The sequence below is a fragment of the Larus michahellis genome, chromosome 6 (genome assembly GCF_964199755.1).
Source record: "Larus michahellis chromosome 6, bLarMic1.1, whole genome shotgun sequence".
In the NCBI taxonomy this organism is placed as follows: Eukaryota; Metazoa; Chordata; class Aves; order Charadriiformes; family Laridae; genus Larus; species Larus michahellis.
In genome coordinates, this window is record NC_133901.1 from 56096937 (window position 1) to 56121706 (window position 24770).

The 24770-nt window shown below is 36.5% G+C and overlaps 1 protein-coding gene across 1 annotated transcript; it reads right to left on the bottom strand.

Annotated features, from left to right (window-relative positions):
• Positions 1 to 863: 863 nt before the first annotated feature.
• LOC141745484 (uncharacterized) lies at positions 864 to 24544 on the bottom strand. The gene is made up of 12 exons (XM_074593287.1): positions 24465 to 24544; positions 23492 to 23568; positions 13620 to 13695; positions 9864 to 9995; positions 8879 to 9002; positions 6883 to 6943; positions 6733 to 6779; positions 6199 to 6274; positions 5143 to 5244; positions 3687 to 4610; positions 2733 to 2843; positions 864 to 1556 (listed from the first exon to the last, which is right to left on the bottom strand). The coding sequence occupies exons 2-12, from the start codon at positions 23518 to 23520 to the stop codon at positions 1244 to 1246; spliced, it is 1995 nt and encodes a 664-aa protein (XP_074449388.1). The 5' UTR covers positions 23521 to 23568; positions 24465 to 24544; the 3' UTR covers positions 864 to 1243.
• Between the last annotated feature and the right edge of the window lie 226 nt (positions 24545 to 24770).

Here is a 24770-nt window from a genome sequence, read left to right on the forward strand (position 1 = left end):
TCTTGAGGCAGTTTCTTAGCTGCATGACTGAAGTATCTAGCATTCATTTTAATTGTTTATTTTAATATCATGGTCTATCTTTATCCTTATTCACTGTGATGCCTTTTAAAATTATTAATTTATGAAAATGTCATAATAATGAAAAATACACATTTTTTAATTTACCCAAGTATTACATTAATGCTGTTTTCCATCCTATGAACTAAGATTTCTTTATCCACAGTAGGAGCTGTTGGTGCTACTGTGCAGCTGCCTGCATGAATTTAGTTACTGTTTGTTGCACTACCTTCCTGAGACCCACTGAAGTGGCAGTTCAAGGGAGACTGTGCAATATATGACTCTTAAAATAAACTTACCTGAAGAGGTTATTCTTCTATTCTGATTACATTACTCTGCTGTGCTGTAAAAAGAAAGTAGTAAAAAACAAAACTGGACTGACTAACAGGGCGTGTAACTATATAGGCACCAGTGATCTTGGCCAGTTGAGACAGGTAAGCTGATGATACGTGAGAAAATTGTGACATTTACCTGCACTGGGCTATTCTCAACCATATATAACCTATGGGATCAGGAAAAAATATACAATCAAGATGGGATATTCAGATTATCGAAAAGCAAGTCTGACATTTAGAGTATTCAAACTCCATTTGCTTCTGCATTCTTAGCAATCTGGGAAAAATTCTGCTATGAAAAAAGAGTGCAACTAGGTCAGTTCAGTTGATGGTACAGAAAATCTGAAATTAAACTGCAATACTGAAGATTGTTAGCGATAATTCAAACTACTATTTTCAAATTAAAGGATCAATTGGACATAACTTCGCTTCATTCATTTCTTACTATTTTTTCTATAATCTCAATGCTAGTTTACCTGATAGTGCAGTATTTTATTATGACTTTTGCATCTGAAAATTACATACATTTTAAAGAACTGTAAAACAAAAGACACAACTACAATCACTCCGAAAGTTGTTTGTTTTAAGGTACAGGGTTCCAATTTTACTTAAAGGAAGGACTACTTTTATTCCATGTGTACGGAGACCTTGTCTCCAACTACACTTAACAAATACACCCAAATAAATTTAAAGAACAAAACATCAGTAGAAGCTAATCTTACAATAGAGACCAGTTCTCTATTACTGAAATTTGCATTTTCCTAATTTGTTAAAAAAACCCAAAACTGGTCCACATACAAAGTAAAATGGGTAAAAGTAAGTCTAAGCTGAGCAAACATTGCCTGTTTTATTCAGTTCCAGTGGTAGCGGTCTCTTGGAGCTAAATCATAATGCGTTCTCTCTTCCTCTTCAGCTCCATAATCTAGTGGCAGACCATAATTGTAATCAACTGTTACAACTGGCAATCTTTTGCTTTGTTCCATCTCTCTGACAGTTTCACCTTGAAACGGTTTTCTTTCATAGTCTACTGAGCTATCTTCTTGGTGTACAGATGAAGATGGATGCATTGTTCGTGAAGAATATGGTGCAAATCTGTTTCTTCCTCTATTAAATTCATCTGAGGGATGCATTCTTCTGTTGTCTTCAGGGCAATTTGGTCGATTACTGTAAGAAGAACAAATATGAACAGTGAAATGTGTAGAAATAAAACAGTTGATTTGTTATTGTTGGCCACCATTAGAAATTAAACTTGTGTAACCTTGAAAGAACAATTCAGACCATCAATCATGTTTTTACCCCCTAAAATTAAAATCCTCTCTACCAGATGTTGCAAACCTGTTTATATGAATTTTCCAATTCTAGTGATTAAAATTACAGCTCTTTATATTAAGTAACTCTACTATGAGATGTTTTGTTTCAAGTGCTGTTTCTAATTAAAATTCCCTGTTTACTGAGGGTTTCTTTACCTAGGGGCCATTTTTGTTCCTAAGCCCATGTTTTCATTTTTGTGAATAATATGTAATAGTAGCTCTCTGGCACATAGTCTAACAGGCAATAATATAGTTTGGATTTATAGCTCCAAATATTTTAATTCTTAATTATTCTGCAATAGAAGATTCACTCTCCTACAAAATACATAAGGAAGGATCTAAAAATGCATATACGTAATATATACTTTTTGTTTTGGTTTCTCTTTACTCTCCAGTACCTTCCTTACTTTGTAAAATAAGTGGTGTATAAAGCCAATTCAGAACAATCTTTGTAATTTTAAAATCTTCTCCCTCACTGAACCATAGATTAATTTAGACTGGAAAGGATCTCTAGAAGTACTTAGGGTCACCCACTCAAAATAGGTCTAATTACATGAGTTTGTGCAGGAGCCGTGTCCAGCTGAGTTCTGAGTATCTCGAAGGATGGGGATTTCACAGCTGCTCTGGACAACCTGTTTCAGTGTCTGATCATCCCTCATGGTAAAACTCTTTAGCTTGTTGTAGACAGCAGTTAAGAGTTAAATATAGCACCTGTTATTTCACTTTTTCGCTTACTGATAATAGCTTTTTCATTTTTTGTAGTACATTAGCTTGAACTGTGCTTGTCATATCAATGACTTACGCCAGGGATTCTCAAACCATTTCATAATCACGCTCAAACTCAATATAAACGGACCACAAATTAGTCACATAATTTGCTCGGTGCTCAGATTCAATGGTTTAAACTGCATTGAAGCAAAAATATTAACATAAATTTTTAGAGTGGTTAATTTGTATTTTTAGCTGGAAAACTGCGGGAGTAACAGTATAAAGGTAAGTCAGAAAACAACTTATGAAATCTGATATTTACCTATAACTTCTGTTGAAGTCATCGTTATCAGACCCGTAATCTCTGTGAAGTGAAGGAGATGAGGAGAAATGAGGTTCTGGTGCATTTTCATGGGAAGAAAAAGATTGACTTCTGCAAATAACCACAAGAATCCAATGGTAAGAAGAGTACCAAGGGTTGTAAGGTTTTGAAGAATATGTGTTTATCAAATGAAATAAAAATCATCTTACTTTTAGTTTAAATTTACTTAGTATTTTAATTAAAACTATCTTAATTGTATCGATTTGACACTTCAAAATGGTATGCTTCATTGTAATGATATCCTCTGTTTCAGCTGCACAACAGAAGAAATTAAATCAAACTTTACTAGTGCAACAAATATCTGAAATATGTTCTGAAATATTAAAAATATTTTGAAATATTATGTCAGAATCCAACAGGTTTAATAATAAGTGATATATGTATGTGGGAGAATATCATACAAGTTCAGAAGCAAAGGAATTTCTAACAAATTATTAACTCATGGAATAAACAAATGCAAGTCAAACTTCCTTGTAGCATTACTGTTTATCTCTCTTTGGCTGAGGGCATAAATAAAAGTTCATATCCTCTTCTGTCTTGAGGATTGCTTTTTAAATTAAGTATCTATACAAAACAAAGTGGGACAAAGAGTTTTGTTTCAAGGTGACTCTAAAAAGGTCAAGGAAACATGTAAGCTTTAAATAAGCGCGACCTTTTAATTTAGGAAACATTGGCTTTCAAAGCTGCAACACTCCAGCTTACATCAAACTCTTCCATAAGTCAAAATAAAAAGAGTTAATTAACCATTCATTTATATATGATTTTAAAAGGATAATTAGTTGTTTTCAAATTAACTTATTTTTAAAAACTAATTAATTTGAAATGTAATTTAAAAGTGCTGAGGTTTACACTTTTATTCTCTAATTCTGGTCTTACAGCTCAAGGATGCTTTACCTGTCTGAACACCATTCACGTGGCAAGTCATCGTGACCTGGATGATCATGAAAAGGTCTTGGCCTTTGTCCATGCCCTTTATTAACATAATCAAAGTCTTTTAACTGAGCCTGCTCCTGTAAGTCATCATAAGGCTGATGCTCATGAAAAGGTCTGCGCCTTTGTCCAGGACCTTTATTATCATAATCTTTTAGTTGCATCTCTGTTTGTAAGTCATTACGAGGCTGGTGATCACTGAAAGGTCTCAACCTCTGTCCACGACCCCTATTACCAAATTCAAAATCTTCCAATTGCATCTGTGGCTGTAAGTCATCATGTGACTGATAGTCATGGAAAGATCTTAGTCTTTGGCCAGGACCTTTGTTAACACAATCTAGCTCTTTTGACTGCATCTGAGTCTGAAATTCATCACGAGAGTGGTGGTCATGGAATGGTCTTCGTCTCTGGCCACGGCCCCTGCTACCAAAATCAAAATCCTTTGGCTGCCTGTCTTCCTGCAAATCATTGCGAGATGGATGATCAGGAAAAGATCTCTGCCTTTGTCCACGGCCTCTGTTAAATTCAATGCCCCTCGATTGTCTCTCTGCCTGTAAATCATCATGAAACTGGTGTCCATGAAAAGGTCTCAACCTTTGTCCAGGTCCCTTGTTACTGAAGTCTAGGTCCTTCAGCTGCGTGTCTTCTTGATAATCATCATAAAACTGATGATCAGGAAAGGGTCTTCGCCTCTGTCCTGGTCCCCTATTGTAGTCCCAATTTCTCATCTGCATTGGTGCTCTTAAATCATCCTGAGTCTGATGGTCATGAAATGGTCTTCGTCTTTGTCCAGGTCCCTTATTAATGAAATCAAAATCTCTCAACTGCATCTGTCCTTGCAAATCATTGTGAGAGTGGTCATCATAAATTCTTAATCTTTTCCCAGACCTGTAAAGAAGTTTTTGTCTTAAACAGAACGTCATACTTCTAAGTGTTACAAAGTCATTAAAGAAAAAAAGTCTTTTTAACTAAGAATTGAAATGAAAGATATTGCAAATATACAGGTATCAAAGCTACTAAGAATCCAAACTGTAAGAAAGATTATAAAACTTGCAATGTCATAGTAGAAGTTGTGACAAATATTCAATTGTAATTCTATAGCACTTGTTAAACAGGCAACACCAGTGATTCCAAATTAATTAAAAATAATTGTTGAATAATAAAGGAGGACTGGCAGAGTAAAACTCTAAATTTTTCCCAGTGAACTAATTACTTACAGACTTCAAATAACACACATTCCCTTCCTTTCCTTTATGTTTTCACTGTTTCAGCAAATTCTGTAAATATATTTTGCATGAGTAGGCTATATTAATAAAATTTCTTTTAAATTAGAGTATCTATAGTATTTTCAATAAGAAACAATTTTCTTTCCCACAGTGTTGGTTTTTTTGTCTTTTAATTCCATGTTTTGGACTATTACCCCTGAAAATCTTCATTTGGGAACCGCTCTGCAGGTCCTTCCATTGCATGTGGTGGTGGAATAAGTTCTTCATCTGAATCCCATACATCCATTCCAAGGTTACTAAGAAGAACAAAAACACCTCACATAGGTTTCCTTTTTAAAACATACCATTGAGAGAGGAAAAAAACCCACATAAAATTCTTCAGTTTAGAATGACAGAAATTTTTGTATGTTAAGTTAAATTTACAGACATACATAACTTGGCAAATTTTAATCTTGCAAATTTATTTGGGGAAGGGCTGCAGGGAAAGCAAAGAGAGTACCTAAACTTCAGAATCTTGGAACGACATCCTAAAGGATGTGAGATAAGCACCATACCTATTCAAAAATCTGACACAGGAGTAACTTAGTCATGCACGGACTATAAAACAATGGTAGCAGTAAACCAAAGGACATTCAGTTAAACTAAAAAGATGCAAATCAGTCAGGTATTATTTTAAAATCAATTTACTGCTACAAGATATCATCGGCACAAATAACCGCAGAATATCTAAATGTTAGCTATTCTTAGGTGAATACCATAAGCTTAAAATTCTAACTCACCAGGGATACAACTACCATGAACATAGGAGTTAAAAACAATCTTCCACTTTCCCATACTTTTTTATTGCTAAAAGTGTTGTACTTTTTTTTTAAAAGTATCTGGTTCTACCACGCCAACAACAGCAGGCAGATCATAGAGCTTATAAAGGAATCTTTGCCGTGGCACCTTTCAGCTTATAATAAGAGAATACAGACTCAATACACTTGTCATAGTATGATAAAACCACACCAGTGTTCAGCAGTAGGTCAGATTACAAAAAATCTTTTGAACCATATAAATTCAAAAGATGAACAAAGGAAGTACATTGCACTTCATGTTATTCATATCAGAAGTCTCAGAATACATGTGTAGTTGCGTATTAAAGGTTTAAGAGGAAGGTTAATTTTGGCTTATGACTGGAAGTGAACTTTTCAAAATACCAGTAGACATACTGGAAAATCTTAACCATACAACTAAAAGTTTTTGTTTACCTTCTCATTGGTTGTGTTCTGAGATCTGTGAGATACACAAGACCATCCATGCGATGACCTCTAGCATCACCAAAAGCTAAAACAAAAATGATACAAGTCTAATGAAATGGGCTCAAACTGAGCCACAAAAACGTGAAAGGCAAGTTTCTGTTCACCAGGAGATGCTGACTTTGAAACAATTATAACTTGAAACTAAATACTTCAGCAAGCTGGCAACATTGCAGCATTTTTTTTTAAACAACTGAAACCAGTAGCGGTAGCAACCTATGACTGAAAACCCTTACAAGGAAAAGGAAAGAAAAAAAAAAAAAAAAGAATTTTAAGCAGCTGAAACATACTCCTGCTATGCTGTCAATTTCCTAATGCTCAATCCTTGCCTGGAATAGAATCAACAGTCAGAGAAAATCTTCTATGGAAGCCAGCATATTAAATAACTCTAAGGATACTAAAATAGAATTGTAGTATTTGTGAATACAATTGTAGTAATTGTGAGTTACAGTCCAACATATGCCTTAGTTCAAACTGTATAAATACCTTGAATTGCTGCCTCTGGATCCCAGCCTTCAACATCTATAAGATATCTGAAGAAAAATATGATTGGATTACTGTCCCAAATGGATTACAGGTTAAGATAAGGACACTATCTTTTGTGAACAACGATTTCTGATTTTATACAACCCTTACCTACATATAAGGTAGCCAGTTCTATTAATTCCATTAGTACAGTGAACGCCAATGAGTTTCTCTATCAAAAAGGAAAACATAGTCTTTAATAGTTCAGAAAGGGAAATTACTAAAAGATTAGTGCAAGACAAAAAAAAAAAGCTGTACTTTTCTAGCAAGGTAATGATAAATAATTGCTATTTACAAAATTATACTGTTACGCCTGTAAAAGAACAGACACATCCAGACTTTGTCCTCTTCATGATGGATCTCTAGCAACAGTTAGCTCACTACTTCCAAACCTGTGAAGACTGAGATTAATGCTGCAGAATGCAGGAAAAAAGAAAGAGGAGCGATGACAGGTAAAGTGGCTGGCCCCAGCCAGAACTGCAGTAACAGGAGAAAAAGAATAAAATATGGTTTTGAAAGCAAATCTAAACAAGCAGATGTAAAATTGAGGAACTTAAGTTACAGATTCTTGTAAAACTTACAAAAAGGAGAACATAACCATAATACCCCTAGTGTCCTGGAGTATGAAATACATTACTAGAATAATTAATTTAACTGAACTAAACAAAGTTGTGGCAGAGACGAAGTACTGACAGACGGGCTTTGAAATGGGACTTTGATAAATTTTTGAATGAGATAAAATATAACTGTTTGCCACAGAGCAGTCATATTGCCATATAAGTTTAAGTTGGTGTCCTAACAATTCAGACACTAAAAAACCCTAACTTCTCAAAAATTATTTGTAAGAAGAATCCTGAGAAATTTTAGGGGTAATCTAAAACAGAGGTACAGTTACAATGAGTAAGTTAACAGAAAAATGAAAGTTCTCCCAACTCTGAATTATGTAAGCCCTGCCAAAATGGTCTTACTAGCTGGAACTGCAGGTCTTCGTCCACTAACAAATTAAGAATTCATTCTCTCAATTCTGAGAATCGGAAATAATTAGATTCAAATACAGACTATTCTTTGTCACACACAAAAAATCACTAGATCAAAACCAGAAGAAAACTAATAATCTCCAAGTATTTTCCCTAACCCAAAGAAGAGGAAAGGAAGAACTTACACAATAATTTCCTGAGCAAGGACAAAGGCTGCTTCTTACACCTTTTCCCAGCACTCTAATTCAGGCTCTCATACCTGAGATTTAGGTCAGAGCTCTTTCACAAAACAGAGTTGACAATCCACAGCAAAACCACCGTTATGCTCTGCAGCAAAAACTGTATGCACTTGGGCAGTTAGTATCTCTACTTTCTCACAGAAAATGCTAAAGTAACCACAGCAAATAGCATGAAAAAGCTTGAAAGAATGGTCCTCCAATATTGGACAGACAAACAGTTAAAATCCACCTACAAAGAATCACTAGCAAAAAAGTGAGAAGGTAAAAGCTGCACACAGGCTGTGGCAAAATACATGCAAATTTATTTCTGCAAAAAGCACCTTATACCATCTCAGCAAGAACTGTACTGTTGCATAAGCACTAAAACAACAGCAGATCCACCCTGTGGAAACACTGACACTGTGTCTGTAATATGATGTTTAAGAATTGCTAGGATATGAGGGCAATAATGGACTCATAAATCAAAAAACTGCTATGTCAGACTAAACAGACTGAAGTTGCTCACACATATCAGCGTCTAGTGCCATCAGAGAAACCCTATGCTATTTAGAACATCCATAAAAGGCTGGCAGCTACAACGCTAAGCTGATGGTAGACAACTTGGATCAGACAGATGAAAGCCTTGTTGTGGTTGCTCTGATACATACTGAGAATATAAGTATTAGGAAGGGCATTTAAGTTACTAGTCACTTTTGAAAAAGACAGGCTTTGAATGTAAAAAAAGATATGTTGTGTTTCACATAATGTATCTTATTATAATAGCAAAGTGGAAAGGGCTATGGAAAGTCTGAGATCCGTGGTGCCTTAAATATCTATTGAAATTAATAAATGATACAGCTAGCACCGAAATAAAACTTTTGGTTTTTTACAGCGTAAGATGCTGATATTTACCATTTCCCGCATTTTCCCACAGGAATTTTCTGACCCATTTTTTGAACTGTAGAATAGTAGCATTATCAGGAACTTCAAGTCCAACTGTATAAAGTTTCTTATACTGCACACTTTTAGGTAAATCCTAGGAAGAAGAAAAAAAAGGTAAAAATTAAAATTATTGAAGTCTTGCACCAATGAAAACCCTTAAGCAGTATCTAACATAATGACAATGTAAAACAATCATTCAGATCCCGAGTAGAAACTGAAAACAATCTTGACACAATTCTATAAAGATACAGTCTCAGAAACTAACACTTACATTTCCACTGATCTCAAAGAACAGTTTTTACAGAAGACTTATTTAGCCCTGCTAATAAGGCAGCACATTAACTAAAGAAACCAGATTCTTGTAATTCCATTTGAACCCATTTTATAATTCTAAGCAATATTTGTCCGTCCCACCCACAGTCATATATATACTCACATATTCACCCCCTTAATGCTTACAGCCCATGTACGTTCAAAGATTAACATTCAGTTATAACACTGCTATTTATTCTCCTTTTCAAGAGGAGGCTGATTAATCCCAATTGTTTGGACCATACTGGTAAAAAATTTGAAATTAATAACATAGTTCAAAAATGTACGCTTTCTTAGTGGATTCCACTAAAGAACTGTAAAAAAAAAAAAAAAAAAAAAAGACCCTTGGAATAAATGAGAATGTCTTCAGGGCACAGCCTGTAAGCCTCCTGCATCTTTTCTGCGGAGCCTGGCACTGAAGTCTTTATCCATTACCCCAAGTTACCATAATACAAATGAGCCACAAATGCAACTAGCTGGGAGGAGTTATCTCCTCTGTGATAAAGCATTTAGTTTCTATTGGAGACATAACGCAAGTCTAGATGGCTCACTTGTCTATTCCAATTCAAGGTAAGCAAATGCATAAATACTTTAAAACAAAGGTTGCAGTAACTAATCTATTTTGTTATTATGCTTATATTACCTTAACTTCATAGTATCGTGTGGTATACGTTAAATCAATAATTAATCCAAGCTCCACATTGAGGGCTTTCATTGCAGCAATTAAGTCTTTTGGTGTAAATTTCTGTGTTGGGGTAAGCCTCTGGTTAATTGCCTACAATGAAAATGGAAAAGAAAGATTTTCTTTTTAAGTTCTAATAACACGACATTTGTAATATTCAGCTGTTTTAATTAGAACTAGGAAGCATTAGTATTCAGAAGGGTATGTTTACGGCATCAGAGCCATGTCCGTGTATTGTACAGAAAAAAATGAATAGGAACCAAATAAAAAGCAAGAATTTGTTGTATATTTCTATTCAGATGAAAATGCAAGAAAATGAGTGAGAATTTCCACTTGTACAACGTTAATAAACATGATTAAAATAAGCACTAATTTGATAGACACAAAAATCCTGCAAAATGCAGCATGTGCCGTAACTAAACATCAGCAAAAAGTAAAACACCACAATCCCCTTTCTCCCAAGCATACTTTGTCCTGCACAATAACACAAAATTAACAGTGTATTTCATGTAAAACACTAGAAGTTGTGACACAAGAGTTCATTTCTTCTAAAGGTTTTAGCTTTCTCCCCACAAACGTTGTGCAGACATTTTTATTCCTGCTTCATCTCTTGGCAGAGTGTACTTGCATTTCATTTAGCACTGGGAAATATTAAATAAGATTAAAATATAGTGACTAAGAAAGCTGCATGTTGGTGGGTAATGAACTATTAATTTAATTGGACACAACCAGTGGGGAAAAATGTTTACTCACCCTATTGTAGCTGTGTTTTTTGAAATGTGTTCTTCACTCTAGGTATGAAAATGGCTCATATACGCAAGACTGGATTTTCTCTGAATAGCACGCTCGTCCATTGTGAGAGCCTTTTGACACAGGCTCAGCCATAACCGATAAATACAGTGGCAAAAGATGCAGCAACCTCAACCGCCTCTCAGTTCCTTTGTTGACAAGATATTCAAGCAGACAGGACTCAGAACTGATGGAAAGGAAGGCAGTCACAGACCACATACCTCTCAGAACCACACACGCTATAGGGTAACTAACCATTCCTTCTTTTGACTGTACGGATTATAATCTAAAATGCTAACAAGCACTTATCCTGTCACTGGAAACAGGAACAGTAAACCAAATTAAAGAATAAAGAGCAGGACAGTCCTAACAAAGCTGGTATGTGATCATGAAGATTAAGCTAAAAAAAGTAGGATAGAAAGCATATAGAAGTATTCAGTCCTGTGTATTTCAGATACTGGAGCACTGCTGAAAAAACAGTGGAGGCTGTTGAAGTTCAAATAAAATCAACAAGTCAGTTATTTCACCGCTATTCAGCAGTGACTTTTAGTAAAATCTGAAATGGAACTTACTAACTTTGAGGTGACAACAGTGAATCTGCAAAAGGTCTATGGTAGAACCTTAAAGATATTTTTCTTTTACCACGTGAAGTCACACAAGCTGAGGTGGAATACAATTTTCAAAAATAATGTGTCTCTAAACATATTGCTTGATTGAGTAAACAGTTAAACGTGTTATGATAGACTATTTGGAATTCCTGCTGAGTATTCAGTAGTTTAGGTGTTTAACTGGGCTCTGAGAATGTGAGAAATCTGTATAAACTCTAAAATCCTTCTATGGCATGGGAAAAAGCCTGCCCAGTCCTTACTATACTGTGATATTACTGTTAGCATTACAATGATGATCTAAAAGGAAGGCACAGAAAATCCTTCCAAGTAAACCCATGACCTTAAAGCCTTTACTAGCAGCACATCTTCCGCTAAAACAATTACCCTTGAGCCTTGAAATACTGAAAACTCGCTTTCTCCCTTTGGGTGAAATCACCAATCATCAATTTCTGAATAAGCAGTAAAGAAGAAAACTGCTGCATATTTAAGAGGTCTGTTCCAGCAATTTAATAATGGGACTTCTGACAAGTCTATGACTAATCAGGTCTTCAGCTTTTCCAGACAGATTTACTGACCTCCATCTTCTTCACAAAGACATCACAGTTTAGCCAGTTACGTATTTTATGTGTATTCTGCCACAAACTCCATGAGCTTCAAGCACAGAGTCTCTGGCAGACTTGCCAGTTCTGTATCTTCCATAGTTGACACTGAACAAATTGAAGGAACGGAAATGTTACAGATTTTGCTTTCTTGGGTACCAGACTTTGTATCTGGCCAAGTTCAAAGACAGCTTCACAGAACAGGGATCTGTGCCCCAGTGAGATCAGTAGGACTCGAAGCGGAGTGCCTACTTGTGATATATTGCTATAAACGTTCTCTGAGAATATATGCTGTTTTTATCATCTCTGCTGGAGCTCCTTCCAGACTATCACAGAAGCTACAGGGGAAGAGTAAATTTAGCAGTGAAGTATCTTCCTCTGAAATCTGGGGTGACAGGGAACTGGAAATACATGCACTGAACAGATCCTGCCTAGAACAGTACATCTATGCAAAAAAACGGAGCTGGATCAAGTGGAATTACAGGAGCTGATGATGCAAAAAATCCTCTCTCAAATACCTCAATAGCGAAGAAACTTAATTATAAATCTACTGACTTTTATATTCACTGCTAGGTCTGTCCATTGGCTGTCTTTGGTAGAAAGACACAGGGCTACTGCACTATCCATCAGTACCAAGGAGGATATGATCAATGTCAAGTATGAGATCCTTGGTGTCAAAGGTACCAAACCATCATACTAAAGCTGTAAAAGCTGCTGCAGGAAGCAAACCCTGCAAGCATTCCACTTCAATCATTGCTAAAAAAAGTGAACTGAATGGTGACTGAAACCATAATGGGCACTAATATATCCAAAGAAACAAATTTTTGTATATGTGTACTAGAGTGAAATCTGTCAATTACAGACAGCTTAGACAGAATATTTACTCTTAACTGCGAAGGTCACCTCTAGCCACTGAACTCTAAAAGAGCTTAGAAACTTTTATTTCCCGTGTATCTGACGCAAGGATTCTAAGGGTTAATTTATATAGCACTTTCATTATTTTACACAGAAGGGTAAATTTGCCATATTTGCCCTACACCTCAATCCACCAAAGAACTGAAGTCTAAAAAAGACAGCCTCCACATTCTGTATTGTCACAAAGAATTAAAAGATCTGATGCAGTGTATTTAATAGATTAAGATGGCGCTCCATGTTAGTAAGACTCTAAATGAAGTACTGACACACTAATAAATCTACGAAGACTTTTCTTTAAAATATACTGCATTCCTCCAGATCACTGAAGCTTTTTACTTATGAAATTGGTAATCTGAATCTACAACTTAAAAAGTACTGCAGTGGCTGGTATCCTTTAATGAGTGTTTTATTTCCATAAAATTATACTTTGGCTTACATTGCCTAGATTGTTATTCATATCATAACCCCTTCCATATGATTTACAACAGTAAATGAAAAGATATTAAATGAGATAATGAATTTAGGCCACTTAATAGTGATCAAATGAATCGTGCTGATTGGTTAGAGATTTTATGATTTTTAAAGGATAAATAAAAAGAGTAACACCAAATAGAAAAATTAAACGAAAGCGAACAAATATAGAATATTATGTTAAAAGCCATCCAGTAGATGACTGGAAGGGCTAAATCTGAATAAATTATTTTTTCATAAAACTTTCCTGAAGTTTCAATGAATATTCATGCTGTTCTTCATTACTTTTGCACTATATCTAATAGACACAATCTGTAGTTACTTTTTATACATACCCCTTTTAAAGGTACTTTGAATGCAATAAATCTAGTTCCTGGTATAGGCTGTCCAACTGGTGTCAAACTCCGCCATCTGTAATGAAACAAATAGCTATTTTTAAATATTTTCAAAAACTTTGGTAAAACAAAGCAGATAAAAATTAAGTTCCTTTAATATTATAATAACAGTTATTGCAAGTTATGTGAAGTATCTTACAAGTATCAGGCAAATCTGGTGCCATATTTCATACAGTTTGAACATAGTAGTTATTTCAGACTTCTACAAGCAGAAAGATATGAGAGTTATCTTTTTTCTACGATGGGCTGTGCAGCTACTAGCATAATATATTAAGATTTAGATTTCCAAACAGCAGGATACAATAACTCCTAAAATACTTTGAATACATAAGCAAGAAATCATAACTGATGTGCACACATTTGAAAAAAATGACCCATCAAATCTTGATACGGAAGTAAAATCTTTTTAAAAAAAAATCCCTCTTCTGTTAGTAACCCGCCGGTTTCACCAAGAAATGAAAATCTTTTTAGAGTAACTATAAAAATTTACTAAATATTTGAATAAAGCGAATAGCTTAGCATTATTTTGGGATAAAAGAAACAGGGAGTTGCCTAAAAGATGCTGGAAGAATATCAACCGAATATTGCTACAGCACTGATCAGAGCAGAAGCTACAGAGCTTAAATAAAGAGATTTTTATTGTTTGCAAGTCTAAAGTCAGGAGCCATAATAAAATGAATCTTTATTCTCCATAGAGCACTACAAAGAAAATACTTCTTAGAGATAACATGCATGATTGTTCTTATCATACAGTAGAATTATGTCCCCAGATCTGCAATTATTCCATGAAGTGGTTTCAAGGTATCGTGAGGATATTTGAAAACAGTCTTTTTCCTTCTTTCGTTTTCAACTTCCAAAAAAATGTCTCCCCTCAAAGTGGTAGGACAGCATTTACAAACAAGTAGCACCAATATAAAGCAAAGCAGATGGGCAAGATTCAACAGGTAAAAAAGTATTCTTATAGTTGGTGGAAATTTTTCAACTTGGCTGAACCTTTAAAAAGGTTCATATGCTGTCATATGCTCACATCGATCATTTAATTGACAACGTAATGCAAAGTTTACCTTTATTAAAAATATGAAACTTCTAGATTTTGCAAATGTGTTTATTTTGTAATATGCTTCTTTTTCAAAGAAACATTCTTGACTGTACTTTCTCTTGGTACTTTGAAAAAAACCAGAGAATATTCCATCACAACAAAACTTGGCAAAAATCGCCTACTAATATGAAGATTTATTACAATACTCAAAATACTAGTAATTCCAAAACCACAAAGAACTAGTACTCACAAATTCTACATTGTACTGAAAAAACTCTTGATGTATCACATTTCAGAGATTTCATTTTTTAAAAAAAGTATGAAAAGCTTTATCTGAAGAGGAAAATGAGTTAGCAGATCAATTTTGCCTTCAAAGACGTAACTTAATAAATTTAGGACTTTTATTTCCTCTCCTCATGTGAGGGCAGATTATCTTTATGACCTCAGAAGCTGCAGCTGGATGACTTAAAATCGACATGGCCTTTTTGCATTTTCAGCTTGTACCTCAACTATTAAAATACAAAACATTTTCACAAGATTTTGACACTGGTGCCCATTCACTTACAATTTTCTGAATTAATGTTTAAATTAATGTTTTGCCTTAAAGGGAGCATCCAACGACTTCTAGGTTCCTTTCTGATTTCCATAAAACCACATCATCTATGAAATAAATGGAACACACTATTTCAAAACATTCTAAGCACTGAGTATTTTGCTTTATTCACAATTCTCATATAGGACCATAACAAAAACTAGATGTTGGCTGGCAAAACTCTCAATTAAATATCTGTAATTATACTGGTCACAGTATATAAATAGTAACATTACCATTCATAGATGCTTGGAAGTAACAAAGGAAACACTTATAGCATGGTGACCAGAAGCATAATTGATACTAACAAATCATGTAACAATCTACTACATCAATGTCCTTAGCACTAACTTATCTTTTTTGTCTTCATCATGAACTAAAGAACAGATTGAGGCTCACAATGTAGACATACAGATGCTTAGTTTGATGGATAACAAATTAAATAAAAAAAAGTAGTAATAACTCATCATTAGGAAAGCTGTTGCAAACAGCTGTCACGTAGAAGAAATACAAGGTGAGAAGGTATAAGGGCAAGCTAGAGATTAAACCACTGAGAGGTGTTTGCAGTTAAATTCTAAATTATTGCAGGAACTTTGTACCTTGCAATAGTAACGAGTGAACAAAACCAATCTCCTACTTCATATATTCCCTTATCTTAGGATAGTTGCATACGGGGGGAAAAAAGAGCATGTTCTCAATCACTGTAGTTTGACAAGCATTGCTCAAAAAAGTACGTATCATGTACTATAGAAGTGTTCTAACTTGAGAAGCCTTCCCAAGTCAATTTTCAAGCTTGTAAACTTTGGAGTCCGGTAGTTGTACACTAGTTGTAAAATATGAAAACAAAAATCTGAGACTGTGTTTATCCTAGTTTAAGATACATTAATCAATTAAGATCGTAAACAGTGTAAATGGACTGAAAAATATTACCAAAGCTAACAAAACCCAGCAACTAAGAAATACTTTAGTTGCAATAAGTGCTCAGTTAAAAAAAAAACCAAAATCTACAGAAAAACTGTGAAATCCACCCTGTTTATCTCATTCTGCATAGTTTTTCTCATTCACTTAATCTCAGAAAGGTACTAAATGCTGTGAACCATATTTAGATGTATATTTAATCTGAACTACTGTTAAGATTAATGAAAAAGTCAGGTTTAATATAAGCTCCTGCCTCTTGTTAATTTTAATAACTCTGGAAATTGCATATCTTTGTTTAAAACAAAGAAATACTCTTCCTGATTTTGTTCTTAAACTTCCAAATAGAATTAGAAAATGGGCTGTACCTAGAGATATAGAAAATAGTGCCGCAAATGCTGTCATAGAAATAAAATAATCAAGAATACAGTATTTTTTCTTCAACCTAGTTCAATTACTCTTTGGTGTTACCTCTACCAATAAAATGTACAAAATACAAAATACTTTACAAAAGTAGGATTTAACGTTATAGCCAGCCATATTCACATAGACATGTTTAGAAACATTTTGGAGGAAGGCAGAAGTAAAAAAGTCCCAACCACAAAAGACCAATTACCTTATGTAGTAAAACAATTTAAAAGATACCATAAATTAGAAATTCAGATCTTTTTAAACCTTCTTTCTCTTGGAAAACTGAGTGGAAATCTACCATGATTATCATAAATACAAGCAATTATGAGCCAATAAGAAATAATCAAAAAAGGGCTTAAATATCTTAGTTTCTTTAATTAGCAATGTAATAAAGACTTTGTAAAAACTCTGAATTTTTTTTCAGATTAAGGGACTGACAGAACAATGCACGGGGATTACACACTTTGTTGTCAAACCTTAATAAACTTGGGTTTTTAGTCTCCTGTTTTTAAAGCCGCTTAAATCCTACCAGAAAAAAAATCTGCAAAATCAGCAAGAAACTCAAAAGCTGCCGACAGCTCTACAGTAGAAAATGAGCACAACGCACTCTTCATCAGAAAAGGGTATGTATTCCATGTTATCTTTAAAATGATATTTTAAAAGGAAATTTCAGCATACTGCTGCAGAACTAAAAATTAACCCAAATTAAAAACTACAGATTGAAATGAAGTACTTAAGAGAGAACTGCATTTAAATAAAAAGTGACATATTATGCACACATGACACATTTTCAATTACAGCTTTATTTTTCTAAGTTTTCAAACAGGTAAACAATTGATGTACTACATGCAGATCCAGACCTCAAAGTCAACAAAACATATAAAATAATCAATTATTTAACTATTTAGCTTTCACAGTTCCCACTTCCCTCTCACGTTTTGTCTTTGTCACTCTACAACTACCATCAATTATCTTAAAACACAAGCAGAATTATGCTTGCCATTCTAAAGGAAAGAAACACTTCTTGGTTGAGAAAAAGTACTAAAATCAAACTAAAAAAATAATTCTCCTTTCCCCTTGAAATTTCTGTGATGTGTGAGTGGCTTCTAGTTAAATAAACACAATTATTACTGATACTAAAGACTCTAGTCAGTTAACTTGTTAGAAGTTTTTAAGTCTAGTTTACATTAAAATATATTATTCTGCTTATACATTTTAATTTAAATGGAAAGCAAGCATGTTTTATTGTCTTTAAACAAAAAATTCCAGAGCTATTCAGTAAAACAACTGAAAAGAAATTAACTTCATACATCCTAGCAAAAGTTTACAAGATACGCGATCTAGATTAACCCAAGAATCTAGCAGCAATATACTTTGTAACAGCAGCAACCAGTGAAATGGCCTCTGTTGAAGGACAAAAAGAACCCCCAATCAAACAGCAACAAACTTAGAAAAACACTTTTAAAAAGCAATCAGCTCCAAGCAATCAACTGGGGATCATCAACAGGGCCTGCATAGCAGCCTCCAGCTTCAAGTGGGATAACAGAAGACGTTAGAGAAATGCCCATGATAAAGACAAGCTTGGAGTAAATTTGAGTAAAATTTAGTATTAATCCTGAACCGTCTTCGGTTAAGCTCAAAAGTATGTTGAACACCAAGATAATAATCCAAGCAAAGAACATTACAATAGCTATATTTTGCATAAATCTTGCTATTAAAAAACAAACAAAAAAGTGATAGCAAAGTTGTTTATACATACAAAGTTTTTAAACATACAAAACTACATATCAATGAACTGCAAAACACAGCACAGATTGCAAATACCAGTAATAGCTGTAATTATTCAACCCAATTTTGAAATCTAGTTAAGAAAACTTTATTTATTTGATATGAGCATAACTGGTCGCTGTTAAAATAAATCTTACTATGAATCAATTCTAAAACTTAACAAATTCTACTGGAAATTATAGCTACTATGTGCCCTTAACAGAAGTGTTAAACTGAAATACAACAAAACTGTGTTTTACATGCCTGGCTCTACTGAAGTTTTAATGGAAGCAGATAAAATATGCAGCTGTATGTAATTCATACTCAGTCACTTAAACAGATGGATACCTGTCTTGATTTCAGCTGGGATAGAGTTAATTTTCTTCCTAGTAGCTGCTGTGGTTTGGATTTAGTATGAGAATAATGTTGATAACACATATTGTTTTAGTCGTTGCTATTAAGTCAAGGACTTTTTCAGTTTCTCATAGAAGCTGAGAGGCAGCATAGCTGCTTGGAATGGGCTAGGCAATCAATCATCCGGTGGTGAGCAATGGTATTGCATTACTTATCTTGAATATTCTTTTACCATTATTATTTTTTTTCCTTACATTACTGTTCTATTAAACTGTCTTCATCTCAATCTACAAGGTTTTTTGTTTGGGCTTTTTTTTTCCTTTTTCTCCCTCTTCTCCCTTTCCCACTGAGTGGGGTGAGGGACTGAGCGAATGGCTGTGTGGTCCTAGTTGCTGGCTGGGGTTAAACCCTGACAATACCTTATTATTTATTTTCTTCTGTGATGTTTTTTAAAAGAAAAATATTATTTTTTATATAATGATATTATGTATGTTTTTAATGGCATGCTGGACAAGAAAGCTACAAAATAATTCATAGGTACAATACTATGGAAACACTGAATTGGTAATAATTTGAAAGTTTCATGTCTTTTGTTTGTCAGATCTCAGTGACAGAGTTATATAAAACTGTCAACAGATACCCTACAAGTTCTTTATAGAAAAACAGTTGAACTCAGTCTTTTCTGAAGCCTAAGACCACTTTAGATAGCCTATGAAACTGATGCTTACATTAGCATATGCTAAAAAAAATTTTTTTTATATATATATATAAAAAAATCTCTATAGGATAATACCTCTACAGAGTAGTTCTGGTATTTTTGACAGGAAAAAACCTTAAGTATAAAAAGAGGTAAGTTCTCTTATCTTACATTTCCGTGTGTAACATTCAGTTCAGCAATAACGTTTCCAGTGTTCCAGGGTAAGAGAAACTAGTACTGAACTCAAGGCATCAATTCAGAATGATTTTCATCTAATAGTTAAAAATCACTGTTTGTAAAACAGTGTAAACAGGTATACATTACACAAAAGGTACAGTGGGTGAAGAAGTAAGTTCAGAGAGCAGTATCTGAAGCTATGCTTAACAATTCAAGAGTTTCTACAAATCTGGAGCACCTGATGAACATCTATGATTACGAAGCAGTTATAAGTTTAGAACTTACCTGGGAAAGTAAATTCCAAAACACTCAAAAAGGGTAATTACTGTAACTGTAAAGAAACTCAAGTCTGAAATACTGTCAGCTATAGCAAGAACATTTAGAAAATGCTACTGGGAACCTCTTCTCCTTTTTTTGGCTACTGATACTGCGTGACAGACACACAGCTTTATTTTCCAAGAGGCATACCTCTACGGACATCAGATTCAATCCCATTCTGTTGGAGAAAATAAAGCCCTACAAAGACCATGACACGCTGTCAAGACAGAACACATACTGAACAGGTCCAAAGCAGAAGGGAGGGAACATAGCTCTTAACCATCTGTTACTACATGTATTTCTCACTTTGCTTGTCTTCAGTGTGGATACAAATAAATCATAGCTTATAAAAAATACAGTGTGGATGTAAAGTATGGGTGAAGAGTCTCCTTATCATGTCAATAAGTAATCACATAGCTTTGTACTTGTAGTGTATTGTAACACAAAATATGGGCCTTCAAGTCTTATAGCAATGTTATCATTACTCAGGTATCATAAGAAGTAAGTTCTCGCCATCCCACATTTTTAAATGCAAACGTTCTATGCCTGATAGTACAAAGCACTTTTACTTTACAAATAAACACTGACAGTAACCCTTCTCTCCCATCCACCCTTGAACATGCACAATCAGTGATGCCACAGATTTCAACATTCCTGTCTAAATGAAAATGCTGATGCTTTTAAGTCTGCACAGAAACAATTCCGTTAAGTATGTTTATGGTGTATAGGCAGAAATAATTTGGCTTTGCCCTTATAATAAAAAAAATCCCACTCTTAGTATTTTTTTAATACCATTTAAGGGAAACATGCAAGAAGGTGACATCTCTGCAGATGCATTTCAGTACTGAAACCGAGTTTATGAAATTATACTGACAGCAAGATTCTGGATGCACAAACACGTATAAATCCGTAAAAACATCATAGTATTTTATGACTTAATGTAACTTGAACTCTTTTTACTAGCTGGTTCTCCACTAAAAGATTACAGTATACAACTACTAAAGGACAACAGCATTTCAGACACTGTGAAGAAACAGAACTTGACTACACAGTGGAAACTGCAGTGCAAAGGGTCACATGAAACTCTCCCTTATGTCTCACTTCATTACGAAATTACTCCCCCAGCACTACTTTCTAGGATTGAGACTGCAGTGGACCCTGTACACCTCAGCTCTGCTCCAAGACATTACTGGGAAAAGGGAGAAATGCTTTTTGCTATGAAGAAATACAGGAAGTCTTACTTCCAGTCCACCTCCTCCTCTCACTGCTGGAGCAAAGACTGTGCAAATGACATCAAACATTCAGGGCCAGGGCTGAGCGACAGGGAGACGAGACAAGAGTGAGCTAAGAAGAACAAGGTACAATACCAGCAGTGCAGATCCAGTGGCAATGCTGGCTATTACTACCATTTTAATATTACTTTAGGTGCTAAGTACACTCAAAGTGCTGGTATTTAGCAAGGTTGTGCAGTGCTATAGCACAACCCTTACATAAAGCCAACTTTAATTATACTGTAGACACAGTATTGTAAAAGGTGTTAGTAATTAGCTGACCAGTTAAAAAAATTCACCTCTTCTTGTTTAGTTGCACTATTCCTAGCTACTTACAACTTAACCGTAACCTCATTTATTGCATTGCTTTAATTAGCATAATGGAATTTTGATTAAAACTGTTAAGAACTGTATAAAGAACTGAGGCAGTAACAGAAAGACAATCTCAAAAAATGTCTGTATGTAGTGTGACTTGTTTATCTATGATACTGTTTCTCTTGCAGTATCATTAAAAATGAAACAGTTACTGTTAGATTTATTACTATTATAATAACACAGGGACATGATTGAGGTTCTACTTCTATAGTGTGCTGCTGTCAGGACTGGTTCTTGTGCTATAGTGTACCACAATCTCACTTCTGCCAACAGCTGTTTCTGGGGCCAGTAAATTGCACGTGCAGGATCACCTAGGCTAAAATTAGATTTCCGGAAGTCGTCTTCTAGCATTCACTGCTTTTTTTTCCTGGTGTACTCAACTAATTCACAGTGAAGAACTACAATGTGCTGTCCTCGCACAAGGACGACATCAATATACTGCTGCATGAGGTTGGGAGACTGACAATTCCTTAAACTCCTTTACTGCCAAAACCCCAATACTGTGGATGTCTAGCCTGATTTGTTAATAGTATCAAAAAGTAAGCATCTGGAGAAGCTGAAAGTACTTCAGTATCATGAGTTTTGTCTGATGGTAACACTAATTTTATAACCAGTTACTTCACAGTAGATGTTTCTTTCCTTGAAAGATACACAGGTATTAGCTTCCAATCATAGAAGCCAAAAGTACAGTCCACTGCTTCTTCCATACTTAAGAGAAAAAATGCATGGAGCCTGAAAACTGCTCCAGTTCAAATGCAAGGGGGGAAAAGAAATGAGAAACGAGCACCCAATTCCCGAAGCTTTTGTAATAATTTTCAAGAATGGAGAAAACAAGGACAGTTATTCTTTCAGGCTTCCTGCTGCAAACCTAATTCACTTTAGCTCAATTTTGTCCAACTTTTAACTGAAATTTCATAGAAACTTCAGAGAAAGACATGCTTAAGCAGCTTTTCTAAAGTTCTAATTTTAATCCCTGAGTTTGTCAGCTATGAAAAAAACTTCAAAGTTTCTTGAAGTTATTTTTTAAGTTTTGTTCATCTTTTGTTTCTATTTATTGCTTCTAGGCCAACATATTTTGCAGGAAATCGTGCTTTTTGTATTTTATGGCTCCTAAGAATGTTCCTAATAAACTTATCTAACATTCCCCATGAAACCAGGATAATGTCAGCCTTTCCTCTCATAATGTACAAACTGCAAGCTATTGTCCCATTACAGTGTGCCTTTATATCTCAGCACAGTCTCCTATCCAAGAAGTTTATACTGATGTCAGCAGTAACACATTGGCTAAACTTTTAAACTTGGACTTCCTCTTTTTTTTTTTTTAGTAGAGCTGGAGAATAGAACTATATGTTTTAAATGAGGTCATTCTGTGGTCTCCATATGCACTCCCAATCAAGTCAGAAAGCCTGTGCCATGTGTTTGGTGGTTTTTTATTATTATTTTTGCTGATAAAACATTTTTGTTGTCCTCTTGTTACAAACAAAACTGCAGGATGTTTCTGGACCTGAAGCCATGAAAATATTCCTTGATCACATGCATGCAACTGCCTGCTCCCATCTTATCAGCTCTTCCCTGACTCCTGGTAGCAAACATCAAAGTAGTCAGAAGGATGGACTACTCTCCCATTTCCCCAGTAAGTAAACACCTGGGGGTAAGAAGGTTAGGAAGAAGGGAGTGTGTTTGGCTGATGAAGTGTTCACAGACAGGTTGGAGCATTATACTCACCTGGGGGATGAAGGACTGGGTTGTTCCTGTCTTGGAGAAGATACCTACCTTACCTGGCTGTAGGTGCTGAAGATGCTTGTGGCAAGAAAGCGCCCGGGGCAGTCAGCGCCCCTTCTCTCTGGGCAGGACTGTGCCTGCTCCTGCCTCTTGCTTAGTGTGAGGGATACTTACCCATCAGGGATAGTATTCTTCTTTACCATGCTGAAAGCAGGAGCAGGCAGAGCAGGAGACAGCGGTGAAAGTGGGCACTGCAGCAAAGGAGAGAGAACCGCGCAGTTAACACGGTGCTAATCTCTTTCTCCATCAGTGGGCCTTTCCACAGGGCTGACTCTCAAGTAAAATAAACCAAGCAATCAGCTGGGGCTTGAAGCCATCCTGACCAAGTTCTGCAGCTTGCAAACTAGCCTATTTTCTCCACTGCTACGGTACGGCAAGAGGGAAAGACAACAACTCACCTCTCCTCTCCAGGAGATCAAAAGAAACAGAGAGGAGAGGCAGCAGGTTCCTAACTCTTAACAGCAGCACTGCAGGGATGAAGGTCTTCCTGGCAGTCCCTCTCCTGCAGCTCGGAGCAGTCTGTTCTGCCCTTGTGCTCCCACAGCTACAACTCTTGTCTCAACGAGAAGAAACTCCAGGCAGCTGCAAGAGGCGAGGCCGGTACCTCAGCAAGGGAAGGACCATCACCTGCCCCGCTCCAACCTAGACGGGCCCGACCCCGCTGGGTCCGGGGCACCGTCAGCGCCCGCCGATCTCTGCGGGACCAGGGCGGTGGGGAGGAGCGAGGGGAGCTCCCCCCCTCCGCGGAGGGCCCATGCCCGCTCCAGAGAAGACGCTTGAGGCTGGCGTGAGGCTCCCCCCTCACAGCCGCATCTCCCCGCCGAAGCAGGGAGCCCCGGGCAGGACCGCCTCCGAGGCCGGCTCGGGGCGCTCTCTTAGCGGGAGGCGGCTGAGCTCGGGGGAGGAAAAGAGAAAAAGGAGACCGGGACGAGGGGAAGGCGGGGGGAGGGGGGGGAAGGTCGCGGCCCGACTGCGGGGGGCTGAGCTGTCAGAGAGGAGGTGGGCTGCAGCAGGAGTCGATAACAGGGAAAGGCCCGGGCGCCGGCAAGGCGGGGCGGGGAGGATCGGGGCTGCGGGCGGCCCGTACCCTGACAGGATTTCCCTTGCAGAGGAAGGTTGTTGCGAGACAGAACGTTCCCGAAAAAGGTCCCGACTGCGCCTGCGCAGCATCCGACCAGCGCGCCGCGCGGGGGGGACTGCGCCTGCTCCTCCGCGGCCGGGCCGGGCAGCGCCGAGAGCGCATGCGCGACGCTGGGGCCGGTGAACCGGCGAGTGTCTCCGAGGCGCGCAATAAGCTGCCGGCCAATAGGACGGGGAGCTGGTGGTAGTGTCCCTGCGCGTGCGCGGCAAGCGCGTGGGTGAAGGGGCAAGGCTCGGGGCGCATGCGTGCCCA